Genomic DNA, 18,684 nt, shown 5'->3' on the forward strand with positions numbered 1-18,684 from the left:
TGCGACATAATTGCAACAACCGCTGCCACATCTCGATGGAATGGGAACAATCCGAGTGTTTTTGGGTTAGGCCATCTAGACAAAGGCGAACCACTAACCGAAATGGGGGCCACATATCTATTTATGTAACTTTCTAATTTGTCGCCAGATGGGTAAAGTCTGGAGGGGGGATTAGCATACTAAATAGGGTTCTTGAGTGTCACTCTTTTTATTATCACTGGGTGAAAAAGTGAGATTGAATTTGGAAGAGGTGGTAAAGGAAAGCGATACTTAATATCTGTTTTAATTTTCTATTCCTATTGCTTTATCTAATAATTAACAAAAAACTGTTTAGGGGAATAGTTTCTTCTAATAGAACATCAAGCAGGCCCTGATCCCAAACCCTCCTGTCACCTAGTAGTTTCCCCCCCTCTTACTCAGTATATCGTTGTTTGTTTCGTTGCAAACACCTAACCGGAAACACAATCAAAACCCCAAAACGGACTCCTTAAACAGTACAATCCGGCAAAAAGCACGTTAAGTTGGCTTCCAACAAACGGTAACAATGGCCACGAACGATCCATCGCATCCTGGTAGCAAGGCTTCCAACGTGGCAATGGCCGCCACCATCTCTTATGTACAATGTCAGAATTTGAAGTACAATGTCATCATCATCGGCTGGCTAGGCGTAATCTTCTCCACCGTTATCCTGGGCAGCTCTGCGCTGACCATCCACTTGCGTCCGGACATCGAGCTGCTGCTCAACCAATGGCCATTGAATTTGGTTCCGGTTACAGAACAGCAGATACTGATCAATTGTGAGTACTGCTAGGTATTGGGTATAAAGATTGGAGGTACTAAATTTGTATTATTCCATCCCAGTGTTGACCATCTTTAGCTCCATTGTGTACGGACTGTCGTTGATCAACATGGGAGTCAGTCTCCTGCTGTTAATAGGTATAGCTCGGGTAAGTAACATGAATTAAAGATAATCTTAGATATGATATACCCATATAATAGGACTCAAGTTACTTGATGTATCCCTGGTTGATCTATAATGGCGTTATTTTTGGATTTGGTCTTTATTTGGGGGTTTTCTATGCAACCGCAGGTCTGTTTATTGACCTTTCAAGCTTTCTAATGTGTCTTCTGGTGTTCAACCTTGTGCTGGGTAGGTCTGATATATACCTAAGATGCCACTCATTATATATATCCACTCCGATAGTTATTTTTTACAAGATCTACCACGAGGTCTTCACCCTGTTTCGTGTGATTGAGCAGCAGTCGAAGGGTGGTGGATTGGGTGGGCTTTACTACCAGGATGCTGAGCATGCATGGACCGTCAGTGGAGTTCCCTATCAGCAGGTCTATATGCCGCGTCTGCCAATCCAAAAGTAACACAATCCACATTATCAACATCCAGACTGAAAATGCAACTGCAACAGCAACAGCAACGAATTGAGAAAATTAAAGAAAATGAAATTTGGACTACGTTTGTACGATTAATAAACGTTTGACGGGTTCGAAGTCATTTCAACATTTGTATAATTTATTTACACTCGAAATATGTAGTTCATAAATAGTTTTAAAATTACATAACAGCGCATATGACTAAGTAAATTAGACCGTAATTATCAGTTATAATTAATTTAAAGGTTTTTAGGTTTAGGTTTTGCAAATTTATCGCACACGTGTGCATCTTGCAGATACACACAGCCAATCCTAACTGCTAAATTGTACTGCGCTAATTTGTTTGTTAAATTATAATTATATTTTGTCTTGTGTAACCATAAATTAAGACGGCGTGTTTCGGAAGCGGAGTCAGGAGCAGAATGAAGTGAGTTATGTACAAAACAATCTGTGGCCCACTTAGCAGGCAGGTGCGAATACGATTGCGATTGCGATTGCGAATGCGATGAGAATAAATTAGTGTCGCCCCATCTAGATGTTCATCGTGAGTCCGACGACGTAGGATACCCAGTCCACGGTCTTGCTGACGCTGTGATAGATTCCAGGCTGGCCGCGGGATGCACAGGAGTAACCAGCAGAGACCACACCTAAAGTTCAATGAAAGGGTAAGTTAGAGGGCTACAATATTTAGATCCCTTTTCAGTACATACCAATTAAGTACCACCGCCCGTTCTTGTCGTGCATCAGTGGTCCTCCGGAATCGCCCTGGCACGAGTCCTTTCCCCATTGCGGTATCCCGCGCACAGCATCTCCTGGTAGATGACCACGTTGATACCGTTCTGTCTATGCCAGCGCTCGCAGATCCGGTTCTCGATCACAGGCACATCCACAGCCTGGAGGGTTTTAGGACGCAGCCGAGATCCCGGATTCAGAGCTCCCCAGCCAGCGGCCCAGCCGAACTTGCCCAGGAAGTCTTCATTCTTTTCCGGCAAACAGATGGGAGCTGAGAAGGCATTTTCGTTATTTTGTTGTTTAGATATTACTTTTTAGCGCTTCTATTATTAACTTAGGAATTGTATTTATAATTATCTCAATTTAGTTATCACCTTTCTAATTGCGATTCTAAAAATAGGAGGCAAATACTAAATGTGATTCTTTCTAATTCCAGAAAAGCCTGATTCAATTATTAACTACTAAAATATGTTTATTAACCTTTTGTATTATTAAGTTAAAACTGCTCCTAAGCAATACCCTAAAAACTCACCTATATGAGGCATAAAGTGCACTGTGCGTTCCAGCGTCAGCACTGAGATGTCAAAACGATCCGCCTGCGGTGTGAACTTGAAGTACGGATGCACATCGATTCGCCGGACTCCGAAAGTATAAGCAGGCAGCGGCTCCACGGCCGAGTTGATCACGTAATCGCCCAGCGTGACATGCACCTGGCGCGGAGTGGCCCGAGCCACACAATGACCGGCGGTGACCACGTGACGCCGCGAGATCAACGAACCTCCACATCTTAAAGGGAAAACTGTGAGTTCACGGAAAAGTAAGTTAAGCCGTTAGATGCTCACCTGGAGGAACCGATGCGGATGTATGCCTGCCAGGGAAAGGAACCGAAACCAGCATCATCGCCACCAACAATGCGCCGCTGTGCGGTCTGCTTGGCCAGCGAAATGCCGCAGCCTGAAAGGGTAAGGAAAAAGGATGTGAAATCAGTTGGAACCACGCACCAGGACCTCTTAGCTTAAGGGGGATTTCTGGGATCGGATTAGTGGAGAAGCATTAACAACGGGGGTTTTGGCCACCAAGCAAGCAATTAGGCAAACAAGCGAATATGGCAACGGGCAGCTGCCGGGTTCAAATCAGCTTTCTAGAGTCGAGTAATAGTCGTTGTCTTTGTGGTTGTCGTCGTTGTAGCGTCTTGATGGGATTTGGGGTCTCTAGTTGGTTGGGGTCTGGACATGGAGCGTAATGCCGTTAAGCTATGTGTAATATATGGCTTAATTATCATTAGCGTGCTGTGGTAATTAACATGCTCATGCCGGGCAATTAAACTTATACATTTTGTTTTTCTGTTGTATATTGTGCTCAGCCTTTCTTTTGCTCCCTCTTAGATGGATGGTGGCGCCTCCTTCGCGGGTGGCTTTTTTTGGTTTTTTTTTTTTTAGTGGCAGCGTGGCATGGCGTGTATTGTGTTATAGGCATTAGGCATCCATCTAAACAACTATAGCCAAATAGTTGCCAAGATTGAGGCTTAATTAGGCACTGAAAACTACCCAAGAGTGTAACATAAACAAATGCGAATTACGAGTGCATTACTACGATACATAACAAAACGAACTACAAACTATACGTAAATTGTTAAAAGGTGGCATGCAAATTATTTCTCAACTTTTTCGTTGAACCGATTTTTATTTATAGTTTTTTGTTTTTTTGGTATTTTGTATTTGGGTTTAGTGTGCACGTGCTTGGAGTTGGATTGAGTTGAGATTTGGTTTTGGTTTGGATTGGCTTGGCATTCGAGCTGAGGCTGCCACACACTCACTGGGTTCATTGTTAACGGGTCCATAGTTCTTTTGCGGCAGATCGGTGAGATCTACGGCATTGCCGACGAAGTCCGAGCTGCCCAGATTGGCCGACTTGGCCGTGCGGTGGCAACAGCCGCGCAGCAGTCCATCGCAGGTGCCCTGAATGAGGCCACCGGATAGCCAGCAGCCCAAAAAGAACTCGCACGTACCGCCACGGTGCTGGCACTCCGTGTCCGTTGTGATGTCGACTGTCGAATGGGAATCGGAATTGCAATCGGTATGTTCTAGTGTTTTGGGTGTTCTTTTTTCGAGGTGTGTTTTTAGGGTTTTGTGTGTTTTTCTGGGGTTCTGGGTTTCTGGGTGTTACGTGGCCTAGTGCAAGCAGTTTCCCAGCAGCTGACTGAAGCCCCATCCTAAGCCCTACTAAATGCGAGGAGAAGGTGCTGGTCGAGTCGGGTGCGCGGGCACTTACCTTTCTCCTTGAATGTACTGGCTGACTGTGGACTGCTAGTCGCCTCCGAGGCGTTGTCCAGTTCCTGCAGACTGTAGTCATTGCGAACATCCTGAACGGCAGCCAGTTCATTAATGCCAAAGTTCTGGTCCCTATTCGAATAGATAGGATTAAATATATACTTTTAGCATTAATCCTGTATAATAACTCACCTGAAAGCAATATTATCGCTGAAGTAAACTCCATTTCCGGATGGTCCGCTGCTGCCAGCAGGGCCACTTGGTCCTGTTGTTCCCACATTGTCGTTGGTGGGAAAGACGACTCGTGGACTGCGCGATGACTTGTAGGGATAGTAACGGCTCTTGCGGGATCCTTGGTATTCACTGGGCCCCACATACTCCTGGAAGTTCTTCTGCGGTCCAAATTGCCGGACTGGAGCGGGTGGGCCCGTTCGGAACTCGGTGTCGCCAAAGTAGAAGCCACGTTGTGGTCGCTGCTGGGGCAAGGCAGTAATTGGTCCATTGATGTCCCCGAATTTGGTCACATCATCGCGATACAGCTTGAGTCCATGTGGCTTGGAGTTGCTCACCAGGCCGGGGAATTCAAAGCTGGAGGAAGCCGTATCCGAGTCGAAGTAAAGCTGGCGGGTGTGCCGCGTCTCATGCTGCTCATACTGAGTTGGTGGTGGAGCAGGTGCAGCATCTTCGCTGTAAGGCTGAGGTTCATAGCCCCCAGCACTAGTTTCTCCGAAAATGGGATTATCCTCACGATAGGCTTGTGGGTGGAAGGGGCTGGCTGGCTTTAGGCTATAGCTCGGAAACTGGAAGCCCACACGCCGACTGGTATTCTCTGGCTCAGCGTACTCCAGTTTATCCGTGGAGCTTGCAGCAGCCATGAGATCACTGCGTTCCGTGCGCTCTGGTCCAAGTTCCAACTCTAGTGGTTGCTGTTCCGGACTGCCCTGGGTGGCCAGTTCGGCTCCAAATTCATGGGCCACGGCTGCAACACCATCAGCTGGAGGACCAAGAGCGGAGAGAGTAGCATTGCGACTGGGACGAAGTTGGAGCAAGGCTCCCGAGGATCCATTCTCGCTCTCCGTTTGCAGTGGGATGTACATATAGTTGCGTCTTCTACCCTGACGCGTCACATTCTCTGGCATGGTTGGCACCAGCTGCCTGGGCACCGTGATGAGCTCGCTCTGTGGCAGTTCCACGGAAGGAGCCGGAACGATTTCCACGGTAGAGTCAGATCGCCGCTGGGCGATAGTGGAGGCAGGGGAACTACCAAATTGACGAGCGGTGCGATAGGAACCGAAGGACTGGAAGACTGTGCCATCACTGCGTTGACGCACATCCTTGAAGCTGATGTCATCCTGCCGACTGAAGCTCTGGTAGGGAGCATAGAGATTGCGTGCTGTGGAGGGTGTGGTGGCTGCCGTTGCCGCTGCCGTTTGCCATGGCAATAATTGATGACCTGTTAGCAGGGCTGCCGTGGTCACTGCTGTGGTGGGCGTGGCCCCGGAGGAGGCACAACAGCAGTAGGCAAACAGATTAACGGCCAACGCCAGTCGGCTCCATCTCCATGAAATGTTGCGTGTGCTCTGGCTGGTGTTGGCGGTGGTATTGTTATTGTTGCTGGCCACTAACATCTTACATCGAGCAGGATGAGCGGCGGTGAATGGTGGATTGGATTGTGGATGGTTGGTCTGGCCCGGTGGTAATGACACTGGCTCTGGCTTTGGCTCCAATTAAGGTGCTGCCGCACACAACTTCCTGCTTAGCGCCGCCTGAACTTGAACGATGAACGTTGAATGCCGCCCAAACCAGGCTGGTCCGTTTCGCTTTTCTTACGCTCCGCTGGCTGCTGAAAAGTGGATACCAAATGCTGTCAGCTGCGTGCCGCGTTCATTGATCTCCCCACTGGTTTTTGGCCTGGTCTTGGTCTTGCTATTGCTGCCTATCAGCTTTTGGGATTTTCCGATTTTCCGGCGCGGCGTCTATGTTACAATTCAGCTGGATTTGCGGCAATCTGTGTGCCTGCCGCCGATAGCTCAGCTCGTGTGGCGGGTTTCGTTTGCCAGTTTCGATCGCTGAATTGGTCCGGGTGCCGGGATGGGTTCGGATCGGATTGGATCGGAATGGATTGGTGGGATGGTGTCTTGGTGTTTGGGTATGTGCTGTTGGGTCCAGCGGTTATTGGTCTGTGCTGCTCCAATGGCAATTATGGCAATTGCTGTTGACGCTTTAACAGCGACTTTTCAAGCGGTTTCATGTGGTTGCATGCTGCATCGCATCGCGACAACGTCCATGAAGGAAATCTGGCCACGAATTACTTCCTTAATTGCCTGCAACGGATAAACAGTAAACAGAGAGATATTATTAAACGAAAGACCGGTTTTATTTCGGCAATTAAGAGTGGGTGCCGTAAATGCTCCAACGCTCAAATGATCAAATGCGCTTTCGTCTCTCGCCTTATGACTTGCTGGAAAACATAATCTCCGCTTTGCGCATTAAATTCCCATTAATCCCGTGGCAAATTAATTTTAAATCATCAATTTACGCTAAAAACCCGTTGTTGCCGTGGCTGCACTTGCCACTGTTGCAACATGCGTTTCCTCGGTCACACCAATCCACAGCTGAGTTTTTGGGAAACCTGTCGCCGCGCTAAAAGCATCTGGGAAAACTGGAAAAACCATCATCACCAGCTGGCAAACTCGCTGTGTTTTTTATTTAATTTCCCTTTTTTACTTTTTGCCCATTTTTTTGTATAATTTTTTGTTTGTTTTTCTCGTTGTTGTTGCCTTGTTTTTACATTTTACGTTTAACGATAGAAGGAAATGAAATGAATGTAATGAAAAAGTGCAATAAAAGCGAAAAAGAGGTGTAGTTCAGTACCCTATGGATGCCGAAGAGGCATATGAGTTTTAGTTAGTTACTACTAACTAACAAGCAGTAATACGGAAGAACTTGATTGGGAAAGTGGCATTGTTAAGATTGGTTATCATATTTATATATTATGAATATGTGAAACTGATAAGTAGGATGGACACAAATGCACAGTCACAATTTCCATAACTCCGAAAGTACGCTGGTTACGATTTTCTTTGAAAATATCTTAGAGTAACCTTGCAATCACTACATAAAACTATAACTAAGATCATAAACCCATAGATTCATAAAATATCTTTTAGCTTCGGTAACATAAATCTTTTAAAAAAAAACATAAAAAAATATACAACTTGAATGTCTTCATTCTGAAATGTGGAAGGGATTTTCTGCCACTTTTGAGTATGAATCGATTTCCTGCCTCTCTCATCATCTCTCTGAGTCAAAACAGCAGTCGCCCAATCTCAGAACTCTTTGTTAACATGGACTACAGTGCCTGATCAACCGGGCTTGAGTGATTGCCTTGAAAGTAAGAGTTAGCCAGCTTTTTCGCTCTACTCGGCAGCGTTGGAGCCGAAGTCGTTGTATTTTCACTTTCATTTCGAGTTCAAGCACCACGAGAGCAGCTGCTCGGCGAATAGTTTTTTGCTGACGTTTTTTCTCTTTTTTTTTTTTGTTTATTTACCGCTCTGCCGAACGAACGCTTCCTTTAACTTTGTTCAAACTTGACATTTGGAACTTGATTCGCGGTGTGTTTTTCGCCGGCTAGGCTTTGCGATTTTCCAATGCACCAGGAAGCTGAGCTGCCTACCAAAAACGTGACTCGGCGCTTCGACAGCTTTGCATAATAGTTAACACATTTTGCGGACACTTTATGTATAGATGGTTGGGTTATGAAATATTTTTTTGGCGACTCAACTGGTTTTGCCAGCTGCTGTTTTTTTCTGTTTTTTTTATTAAACTTTTTTTGTTGCTGTTGTCTTCCCTCGCTGACGCACCATGATGCAACTGCAGCAAAAGTCAATTTACATTTTGGGCAGTGCATGCTAAGTCCGGGCTAATCCATCCTGGATCGAGTTACATAAGTCTGCACTTTACTGACAGCTGCCCCATCATCATGATGATGATCACCATCATCATCAGTATCATTATCAATGCGCATGCGTGACGCTTCCATATGGAAACGGCCTTGAGTGAAGGACGCCGGAAACTGGCTTTCTGCGGCTCTTTCTCTTTCTCTTTCTCTTTGCATCTTACGCATATTTTACAATCGCTTTGTTTTGTTGCTTTTCGCCTGGGGCTTTCGGTTTATTTGTTTTAATTAACAATACTTTGCTGGGATTTTCTGTAAGGGTCTCTAGAGCTATATGCTCGTATAGTACCCCCGGATTCCCTCATATTTCCCGCTCCAGCAACATCATTACTTTTGTTTTAGTTTTGCGCTGGCAGTGAAAGTTTTTTTCTGCTGCAAACAATGCGTCGTTCATTTCGTTTCGTTTCCATTTCGTTGTAAACAAGCGATTTTGTTGCTTTTCTGCTCGTAATTGAGATAAATGCATTTTAAATGCGCCACCGCAGCTGCAGCAGCAGCAGCAGCAGCCGCAACTGGTTGCAGTTGCACAGTTGCCTGGCTGTGTTGCGTATGCAGATGCTATATTCCACTGCTCATTTGCTTTTTGGGCAGTCGATTATGCTCCATCAATTCAAAAAGACTTTTCTCCTATCTGGCCACGCATAATTCACGACAAATGAATTCTCCCCGCAACTGAAGACAATGGCTAATGCGGCAGATGACAATGGCAATAGCTATCCAGCAGCAACATCTGCAACATCAACAACAATGGCAACCCAACAAAAGCTCAGCCAAAAAATTGTCATTTTCGTTGTCTGCCGTTTGTCGCTGGCTGATGAGTTGCGCATAAAATAAATGCGAGACAAGCTAAGCCCGCTGGCCTGAGGAAATTTTTATGCATTTTGTTGAATTGGCGGAAAATGCTTAAATTATAGAGGAGTAGGAAAACCCGACGCTTGCCTAATAAATTAAGAAAACCAAAAGCAGAAGACAGCTGAAATCTCTTTCATGCCACAACCAAGTTAGCGGCTCCTTAACAAGAAAAGCTGTGAAAAATGCCAGCTGCATACAATGCCTCCGAACTAATTGTAAACAAAGCTTTATTTCTTTTACCAACAAACCAGAATTAATATGCATAACTTGAGACCACTAAGATAAGAGTGACTTTAATCAAAAATTGTATGCTGTATGTGGAAAAAGTTTTCTAATTTTTAAGACCACTTGGCATGATTTTTGAAGAGTTTCTAAGTAAAGGGAAAATTTTCTTTAGATTTCTTTCATACAAAACATTTTAAGCAAATTTAAAATTAATATTTATATTATTCACCATAGCTAGCATTCACTGCATTTTTTCGGCACTTAATCGCCAACACACTTTTCGTGTTTTTCCAACTTTTCTTTGGCTAAACGTTTACATTTATTTAAGCAAGCAATCAGAAGACAATCACAGCAACCACAAAATTGATAGCTCCTCCGCCTCTCCTTACCCACACCCACTTTCGGTGGTTGTCTTCGCTGTCTTGGCAGAGTGGAATTAAAATAGATTTGCTCAATTATTTTGAATTGCTACCATTTGCAATTACGAATTGTTTGCACAAGCCAAAAGGTTAAACCCATTTGACTTTCCCACCAACGGCACCGCCATCACCTATCGCTCAAGTGGGTCAAACAGCTGGGCTCGTCTTGGCCTGGCCAAAGCCAAATTAAATGGAAAACGGTGTCATGCCATTGGCACATTTTGTCCAGCTCAAAACAGAGACAAAATATACATATTAGTGCCGCGAGAGTTGGGTAAGGTAAGTGCCGTTGTAAACCGCAGCCAAGAGCGTTTCAACACTCCCAACTACCTAATCAATCGATGGTCAAAATATGGCATCTGTGACGTCTGCTTTACGCACACTCACTCACACATTGCCAGAGTATAGAGTGTTAATTAATATTCCATACGCAAGGCTGATGCGCAATTGTTACGAATGTGTTAAGTCAACACCGGCAGCAGCCGAGTGTTAAGAAGTAGCCATGGTAACAGCAATAACAAAAACTGATAGCTTCAAATGTATATGTATATATTGCATGCAAATCGCCAGCGTTATACCAATGCTGATGATTATGTAATTAGCGCCACTCACACTACGCCAGGAACACACGGCGTATGAGCAATATTAATCAATAGATTGTGTGAGCTTCAAGCCGGCCGATTAGATAAGCACAATAAACTTTCAGAGATTTTCGTGCTAATGACTAGTGGCGTGCTGTAAGACTTCAAATATTGAGGGAAATGCCTTCTTCTAACCGCAAAGAAACAAATGACTTAGGCAACGAACTTGATCAGTTCGTGAAAATAAACTTCAAGCACAAACCTACTCAAATCACAATTTGCTGCTAGAGTTAACATATCCGGCTAGGGAAATTCCCTCCTCCATCTCTTCCAAAATTATACAAAACAAAAGACCCAGGGCTTAAGCTAACCCCAACCATAGAGATAAAGCTCAGTGAAATACAAATAATTAGCTGACCCAAAGCCAGTAGCTACTGCGGTCAACTCCCCCTCAAACAGAGCGCCCAATTAACAACAACAAGCCGATAAACAAACAACCCGAATGCATAATCAATTGGACTCAAAGCAGGGAAAAAAGAAAAATGATGAAAACAAAAATTGAGAAATCATTTGCATAAAAGCAGCAACAATTTTCGAGCATTTCGATTGGCTTACATAAGCCAGCAATGCACAAAGAAGGTAAAGGAGAGAAAAATATTTACATAAAGCATCAACCAAAAAAAAAAGAAAGAAAATAAAAGCAAGGCAAATGAAGCCAAGAAATCCATGGCCATGGTCACAATTTGGCGGAACTTGTTTTTCAACGCTCGACGATCGTATTTTTGGGATTTTATTACATGATGAAAAAGGGTCCAAAATCCCGAACCGGATTTAAGGCCACTGCAGCAGCAGCAACAACAGCTCCTAAAATTAAGTAATTTGTGTCGAGCAGCTGGAAAGAAAGTTCTCAGCTACAACAACCGAGTCATATATGTATATAGCTATATAAATATGGCACCTATATCTATATATAGTAAGTAGCATGCTCCAGAGAGCAGGCCGAGCAATACGAGTTTCTCCGCTTATGCAATAAGCCAGCCCTAAATTGAAAAAGCAAAATAAAATAAAACCACTTCAGGAAAACGAAAAAAAAGTAAAGAGATGTTACCAAAAAAATAAAAATAAAAAGACGGCATCGGCGTCGGCGTTGCTGATAATGAAGTTCATGTCATACTTATACTCGCACGAAAGTATATATATTGTGTAGTCAACACAAGACATCGACGGAGCCATAAAAACGTTGCCAAATAATTTGTGGCTCAAGCTGCAGTTAACCAAATTGAGGCTAAGACGATGCGCCACTCTTTTCCTCGTTTTTTTTTTCTTGGCTTTGGCTTTGGCTTTTGGCTTTTGACTCATTTCACATTTCGTTTGCCCTTCTTTTACGCACTTTTGTATGTGGCTCAGTATTTATGTTTTCCGGTTTGTTGTTTCTTTCCTTTTTGCATTTCGTTGGCTTTTATTTGTTTTATTGGCGACTTGACATGGTTTTTTTTTCTGTTTTGTTTTAGCCCTTTTAAGCCAACCTATTTATTATTCCGAGTCTGTGGCAGTTATATAACAATTATCAAGCCGTTAATGTGGAAATACATTGAATAATCGACCGACTTTTGGCATTGCTTTATTGCTTATTGGGTCATCAAGTGCGACTTTTGAAGTTCAGATATAATGTTATAGTTTGGGGACAAAAATAATGGATGTAAATTATGTTTTTTTGTGGTTAAGAGGTATTAGGAAAATTAGATATTGCCTATTTAATGTATTTTATATCAATTTAACATGATTAATTAATAAATTCTCTTGGATTAGTGAACTTGATTTAAGATATCTTAAAGTTTCTTCAAATATGGTTAGCTATTTAAGAGTTTAATTTAACATGTCAGTTATCGTCAATCAAATATGAATTAATGAAAAGACATTAGAATACCAACCAAACTCCTTTTTGGTAATTAAAATGGCTTTTTGTGCCCCAACGTTTTCCTCTCTTAACAGACAGCTGCCCCAATTTCTATCTGCATGCACTAAGAGCAATTAGTGCAGAGCATTCTAGTATATACGAATGATCGAAATATATATACAGGTATCACAGGTGGTACCAAGACCACAACCACTCCCCTAACTGGACACTTTGGTGGTGGATCGAATGCGGTGGATTATGTGTCCAGGCATTTTGCAAGCATTTAAGCGCAAATACTTTCCACATTTTGCAAGAGACCGCGACCACGCCATGAGGTTTGCGTTTTATGCATTTTGCCGAGTGGTACGAGTATATGGTAAGATTTATTAGATAATGACGCTTTACTTTTGCACCATAACTGAGTAGTTTCTTTTTTGCGGTTCGTGAGCTGTGCGAATGTTGCAACGTTCAAATGATTTAATCGCACTGGAAGCGGCACAAATCGATAAAACTCCATTTCCCAGCCATATTATAGTAAAATGAATTTAATTAACAAATTTAGTTGGTCTTACCTTTGAAAACAATCGTTTCAAATCAGCTGAGAATTAATCCAATTTAGGTTTGCTTTTGATTTGATGTGATTGATAGTTACACAGTGTCGTCACTGTGCGAAATGAGAGAAAGAAATTGTATTAGGATACCGATTACAAATTGCTTGCAATTTATGTGGCTGTTTTCTTTGCACTTTTCTTTATTGTTTCGCCGTGTTTTGTTTCGTTGGGTTAAAGCGAGAGTAATAATAAAAACAAAAAATGCTATATATACAATATATTTTTCCTTTATATTTTTGCTTTTTGCTTTTCGCTGCTGGCTGATCGGATCAGCAAACAAGCAGAAATATTGTTCAAAGTCGCTCGCAATAACAACAACAACAACAACAACAAGCGAAGCAGCAGCAGCAGCGATTGCGACTCCAATTGCAAAATCAAATCACTTTCACTGTCAGGCGCAGATCGGTGGGTGAGGGGTGGCGGTGGCGCGTTTGAAATTGCAGGCAACTGCAAGCTAAATCCAAAATCCGTAGCACTCACTCACTCTTTCTCTCTTTCTGCTATTATTGGGTGCCACTTTAATTGCAGTTTTTGGCCATATTTCGCCTGAAGTCCTGGGCTTTATCTTAATCCTGCACTCACACAATGACACTTACAGCGATCGCGATACGAGATATATATATATATCAATGTATATATATGTTAAACTGCAGTTGCGAACGCGAACCGAAGTGGAGCCGAAGTTGGACGAAACGAAGCGCGAACACGACCTTCTTGAGCGGAGTCTCAAAGAAGTCTGAACGGTCTGCGCAGGCGCAAAAGCTGAGCGAAGCTGAGCGCGAGCTTTTCAAGCGGCTGCGCTGCCGCAGTCGCAGCGCCGTCGCTACTCTTCCTACGAAGCAGAGGCCAAAGCGATACTGGGAAAATCAGCTGTCTGCCATCATCCTCAACGCCCCTCGACGTCACCCCTCACCATGCGTCGATTAGGCAACAATAAATGCACAGACAAGCGTTAAAGATATGAAAAGGGGGGTTGGTGAGCCAGGGGACCGATCGAGCAGGGAGATGGAGTACTGTAACAGCCACCGCATTGTACAAATAATACAAATTATTGCTTAATGCCGGCAGACGAACGTACACCGAAAATAAAGAAAATTTATAAAGTTTAATTCCAGGCTAGCCGATATCAGTGAATTTTCAGATCTTAACTCAAATCTGATAGCTTTTAACTATGTGGATTAGACTTGATACTAGGTGTAGGTATTTCTTTTTCATTTTCGTAAAACACTTTAAACAAAAGTTAAAGCAAACATCTAAGAAAGAGTTACATATCTACAGTTACTTAAATTTTCTGCAGTTCTGAAAATCAACAAAAATGTATAAATTCTACAAGCATTTTGACAGTCAGAAGAAAGTAATCTTAGTAAAGTTCAGAGTAGAGTCTAAAACTAATAGGTTGCCTTTCTTTCAGTGTACACCTACCTCCTTTGTTAGCCTTCATCTACCCCCCTAGCCACCCTTTTCTTAAGCTGCAATTATGATATGAAGTCGTAAAGCATCATTGGTTGCCATGGCCAATAGTAAGCACCACCGTTTTATTTCAGTTTTTTTTTTGTTTCTTTTATTGCCGGCCAAACATGACAGCCGCCAATTAAACATTTTCAGTTCATATTTTCCCAATGCCTTTTGGCCGCCAAGGAAAGCAGCACAGCCAGAAAAACAGAACCCGCAATTCACGAAAGCGTCGCAACATTTAATGCCTTTTGACAGACTGTGACAGGTTGTGACTCGGCTGTGACAGCTAATTGCAGTTGATTTGATTGAAATGTACATAAAGCAGCAGCGTGTGCGCCTTGTCCAGCTGACACCGACTAATGGTTAATGGAGAGCAAACAGAAAATTAACTGCAAGCCATATCTCAAGGGTGCGGCAGAGGTCCATCGTACAGTCAGAAGATTTTCAATGTGGAAAAGTTGCAAAATTATGAAAATATAAAAACCTAATACCTAAGCTCAGTAAAGTTTAAATCTTTACTGATAAAAAGTATCAGAGAAAGAAAGGTAAAAAATACAAAGACTTACGTAAACTTTAATTAAGTTTTCTATTTAATCTAATTCCAAGTCAACAGACCTTCTGCAGCTGCCCACAATTACCCGACCCCGAGTTCAAAAGCTGAAGTCTGACAACTTACTTACGGCCAAAACAAATCGCTCGGCACAATGGTTCATCTGTTATCTGCTTGAGCCACTCCAACGTTCAAGCCCGTACAGTGAATACTTAACAATTCAACGTCAAGGCTCGACGATGGGGAAGCCTTGATCTTAAAACGGGGTGGTACGGGTTTTACCCCGATACAAAAACATCGACGGATGGCATGTGATGATTTTTGTGTCGCCCATGCCATTTGGCATGGCCTTTGGGAAACCGCGAGGCGGTCAAGACAACATCCGCTGCCGCTTTCAGATGATTCATCCGGCATCGACTTTTTTGTCGAATTTCTTCTATTTACTTTTGATTGCTTGCCCCTTGCTATTTAGCAAAGCTAAAAGTCCGTTTTGCTCTCGATTCGGATTCGCACACGAATCGAAAGTGAAAGGAGCAGCGCCGGCATTTCTTCATCTGTTTCTGCAGTTGCTGTCAAGACGTTGATGCACAGAAAAAAACTAAGGTTACTAAGGAGAAAATAGAAAAAATGGTAACAAAACTAAAACTATTGAGATTTAAAATTAGAATTTATGTTTCTGTTGTTATACTTTCTTAAAATCTCTGTGGAATCTTACAAAAAATGAAAAATGTAACTTATAGACTGCATTTGTGTTTTGTGTGTCTTATGTCTGCGGGGCATGGGCATCGGCTTTGGCAATGGCATTGGGATTGGGTTGATGTTGGAGCTTTGGATTCCAATCTGGATTGGGATTGGTGCGGGTGCTGCTGCCGCGTGAACGCTTCAACTTCAACATCAACTCCAATTCCAATTCCAACGCCAGCTGCTGGCGGATGCTTGCGACAGTTGGAAAGTGTTTGCCACTTTGCCTTCTCCAAGTCGTGTTTTAATTTTGTTTTTATTTTTTGTTTTGCGGCCAGGGCAAATATTTGCATACTCTACGCCATCAGCAACCGCAAATTCGAGTAGCAATTGCTCTTAATTTCGTGTGGCACAATTTTGCAAAGAGGCAGCTGCTGCTACTCTCGGCTTTCTGGCCTGTCCGCAATTATGAATATTCATTAATCGATGACAGGCATTTGGTTTTGGCGTTTGGAATTCACCGGCAAGATTTCTCTACCGTTTGCCTTTTTGCCGAGTCAAAAATCGAAGGCAATTGAAGCATCGCCAAGGAAAGAAAACATACGAGGAAGTTGCAGTTGCGCTTTTCCACATACCCACAGAGTGGCACACCTCCAAAGAAAAGCCAGCAAAACGAAAATCGATAATTGAAAAAAAATATTTGCAGGCAAAAAAATGCAAAACTTCGGCATTAGCATATATTTGCCCCAAAAACAGGGTGCTGCGTGAGGGAACTGCGGGTGTGCGGCACTCACCCTGTGTGCCACATACAGGAAAATATTCGCAAACGAGTATTGGCGGAGAGGCCTCGCCGCGTATGCCATCATCACTTTCACCCAGAGGTGATATAATGAAGGCAGCCCAGCGAGCCCCTGACTACGTCACCACCGACACCAGATGCCTCTTCCTGAGACATTAACTGAAGATTATTGCCACTAATCTTCGCCTCTTCCTTCAATTGCCAATGATGGTGATCGTTAAAGTCAATCCACCTGCGTTGCGGAAAACAAATGTATTTCTTTGCCTAATAGTTCGTTGGGTAACAAAGTGTAAAAATCGTTTAAATCAATCTATATGGTTTTCTTAATGGTGGATAAAAGTCTTTTCGGGCTATTTCTTAAAAAACTATTAAATAAGTAAAGCAATAATCTGTTTCCTAGAAAGAAATAATCAATTTATTTTGCAACTGTAAAATCATAAACCATACTTAGGAAAATTCTCTGCATCTTTATACAAATTTCATTCATTATTACTTAAGGTAGATATAGTACGAGTTTATAGCAATAAAAATATCTTAAACCAAATCAAATTCTTTATCTTTCCTTTTCATCCCCCATTCTCTATACGTTCTTTGGGCTTTCCAAACCCCGTGATCCGTTTTAGCACCCCCAATACCATTTGCAGTTCCAAGAACAATTGAACCCCGGACTGATCTGATCTGCTTTTTGTTTATGCGAATTTAGCACCAGGTCTCGATCATTGCTAACGATTATCAACAACACCTTCTAATTCGATTAGCAAAGCTTGACAAATTGCCAATATTTAGTTAGCCAATTAGCAGATGTCGGTTCAGTTGAGACAAATAATGAATGCCAGAAATGCCGAGGAACCGAAACCTAATGAATGCAGTCAAGAAGAGGGAGATTGCCAGAGACGCGTGGCTAGGATGTTAAAAACTTTCCATTCCCATCTTGATATGTCGAAAACAGATATGATCTGTCAATATATGTGTATTCCTCAGTGCCAGGCAGAAATGTATATAAAGTAAATGGTTGTAGGGTCTGTGGCACGAGCCAAACTTGATCGCAAAACTCGCGGCAATTAGTGAGCTGCGGTTGAAAGATACGAAAACCAAATTTAGCCAAACATTAAGGAATGGGAAATACTCTTACTAATCTATAAAACCCTTTAATTATTAGTTCTTGAATAGTATTAATATTATTATTATATTTTTTTTATTACCGTAAAGTTACTTTGTTAAAGTCCAATAAACTTTTTTTATACAAATTAGAAATTATTACTAGGGGAAAGAAATTATAACTAGGGAAAAACCATTTGGCTTTAGTTTACCACTTTCAGTTATTAAAATGAATAATTAATTAATAAATGTTTTTCAAAGAGCCTTGTTTGTAGTTTTTTTTACCAATTATAATTAATCAATTCACTAAACAAATATTCAGTTTAAGCTCAAAACAAAGATTAATATCCAAGGCGGTAACAATGCACAATGCACATTTAATAAATCCCAGCGTTGTATAACACACCTTTCTGAAGAGCAGCCAGATATTAAACACCTCAAATGCCATAAATCAATTTAAGATGCGGCTGTCGAAAAAAAGAAGAGCTACCTCGAAGCTTAAGATGAAGAGAGATGGCCAACTGGCAGCTGTTGCTTTCCTCGATTGGGATTACCAAATGGAATCTGCAGACAATTGAACGGAATCGTAGAGCTGGAAATGTGTGACGTTATGAATAGACGTTTAGATCTTTTTGTCTAGCAACCGACGGCCCTCTTCCATATCCCGACTTTTTCTGGTTTCTTTCTTTTCGCTAATTACACAATTGTCTCGGCCGAGACTTTTTTTTTCACATTTTTGTGTCATATGCGGGAAGACTGAGACTGAGACTTATACAACACGCAGACTTCGATGGGGAGCATGCGTAACCGAGGGTGTTTCGGTGTATTTTCCTTTTGAAATATGACAAGAAATACCACATGACGAATGCGGGATGGCAAGACCATCTACTATTCGCTGGCTGAGCAGCCTAAAAGGCCCATAAAACTTAAGTGCAAGAAATTATGTTGAGTAAATGTAATTGCCCAGCCAGATGATATATGCAAAGCCATTTGGAAATGCGTTTAATTTGCACATTAGTGCGTGGGAGAGATTTGACGTTTCGTAAGTATAAACAAGTCAGAGACGATGAGCGACCTAGAAAATTGCTGCATACGCTGACAGTGCAAGACATTTCATAAGGCTCAGCCGAAATTGGCAATAAAATTGGTCCGTTTATGGCAATCGCT

The 18,684-nt window shown here is 42.5% G+C and overlaps 2 protein-coding genes across 2 annotated transcripts; one reads left to right on the plus strand and one right to left on the minus strand.

Annotated features, from left to right (window-relative positions):
- Window positions 1-431: 431 nt before the first annotated feature.
- LOC108104581 lies at window positions 432-1,510 on the plus strand. Its single transcript, XM_017210742.1, has 4 exons — window positions 432-797; window positions 862-947; window positions 1,000-1,150; window positions 1,205-1,510. The coding sequence occupies exons 1-4, from the start codon at window positions 545-547 to the stop codon at window positions 1,375-1,377; spliced, it is 663 nt and encodes a 220-aa protein (XP_017066231.1). The 5' UTR covers window positions 432-544; the 3' UTR covers window positions 1,378-1,510.
- Window positions 1,508-13,477, minus strand: LOC108104580. Its single transcript, XM_017210738.2, is given in 9 exon segments — window positions 1,508-2,036; window positions 2,100-2,174; window positions 2,177-2,392; window positions 2,654-2,907; window positions 2,964-3,075; window positions 3,938-4,168; window positions 4,393-4,523; window positions 4,584-6,715; window positions 12,896-13,477. Coding segments are annotated over 8 exon segments (2,571 nt in total). The 5' UTR covers window positions 6,020-6,715; window positions 12,896-13,477; the 3' UTR covers window positions 1,508-1,920.
- Window positions 13,478-18,684: the final 5,207 nt, after the last annotated feature.

The sequence above is a fragment of the Drosophila eugracilis genome, unplaced genomic scaffold (assembly GCF_018153835.1).
Source record: "Drosophila eugracilis isolate 14026-0451.02 unplaced genomic scaffold, ASM1815383v1 contig_1765, whole genome shotgun sequence".
Classification (NCBI taxonomy): domain Eukaryota; kingdom Metazoa; phylum Arthropoda; class Insecta; order Diptera; family Drosophilidae; genus Drosophila; species Drosophila eugracilis.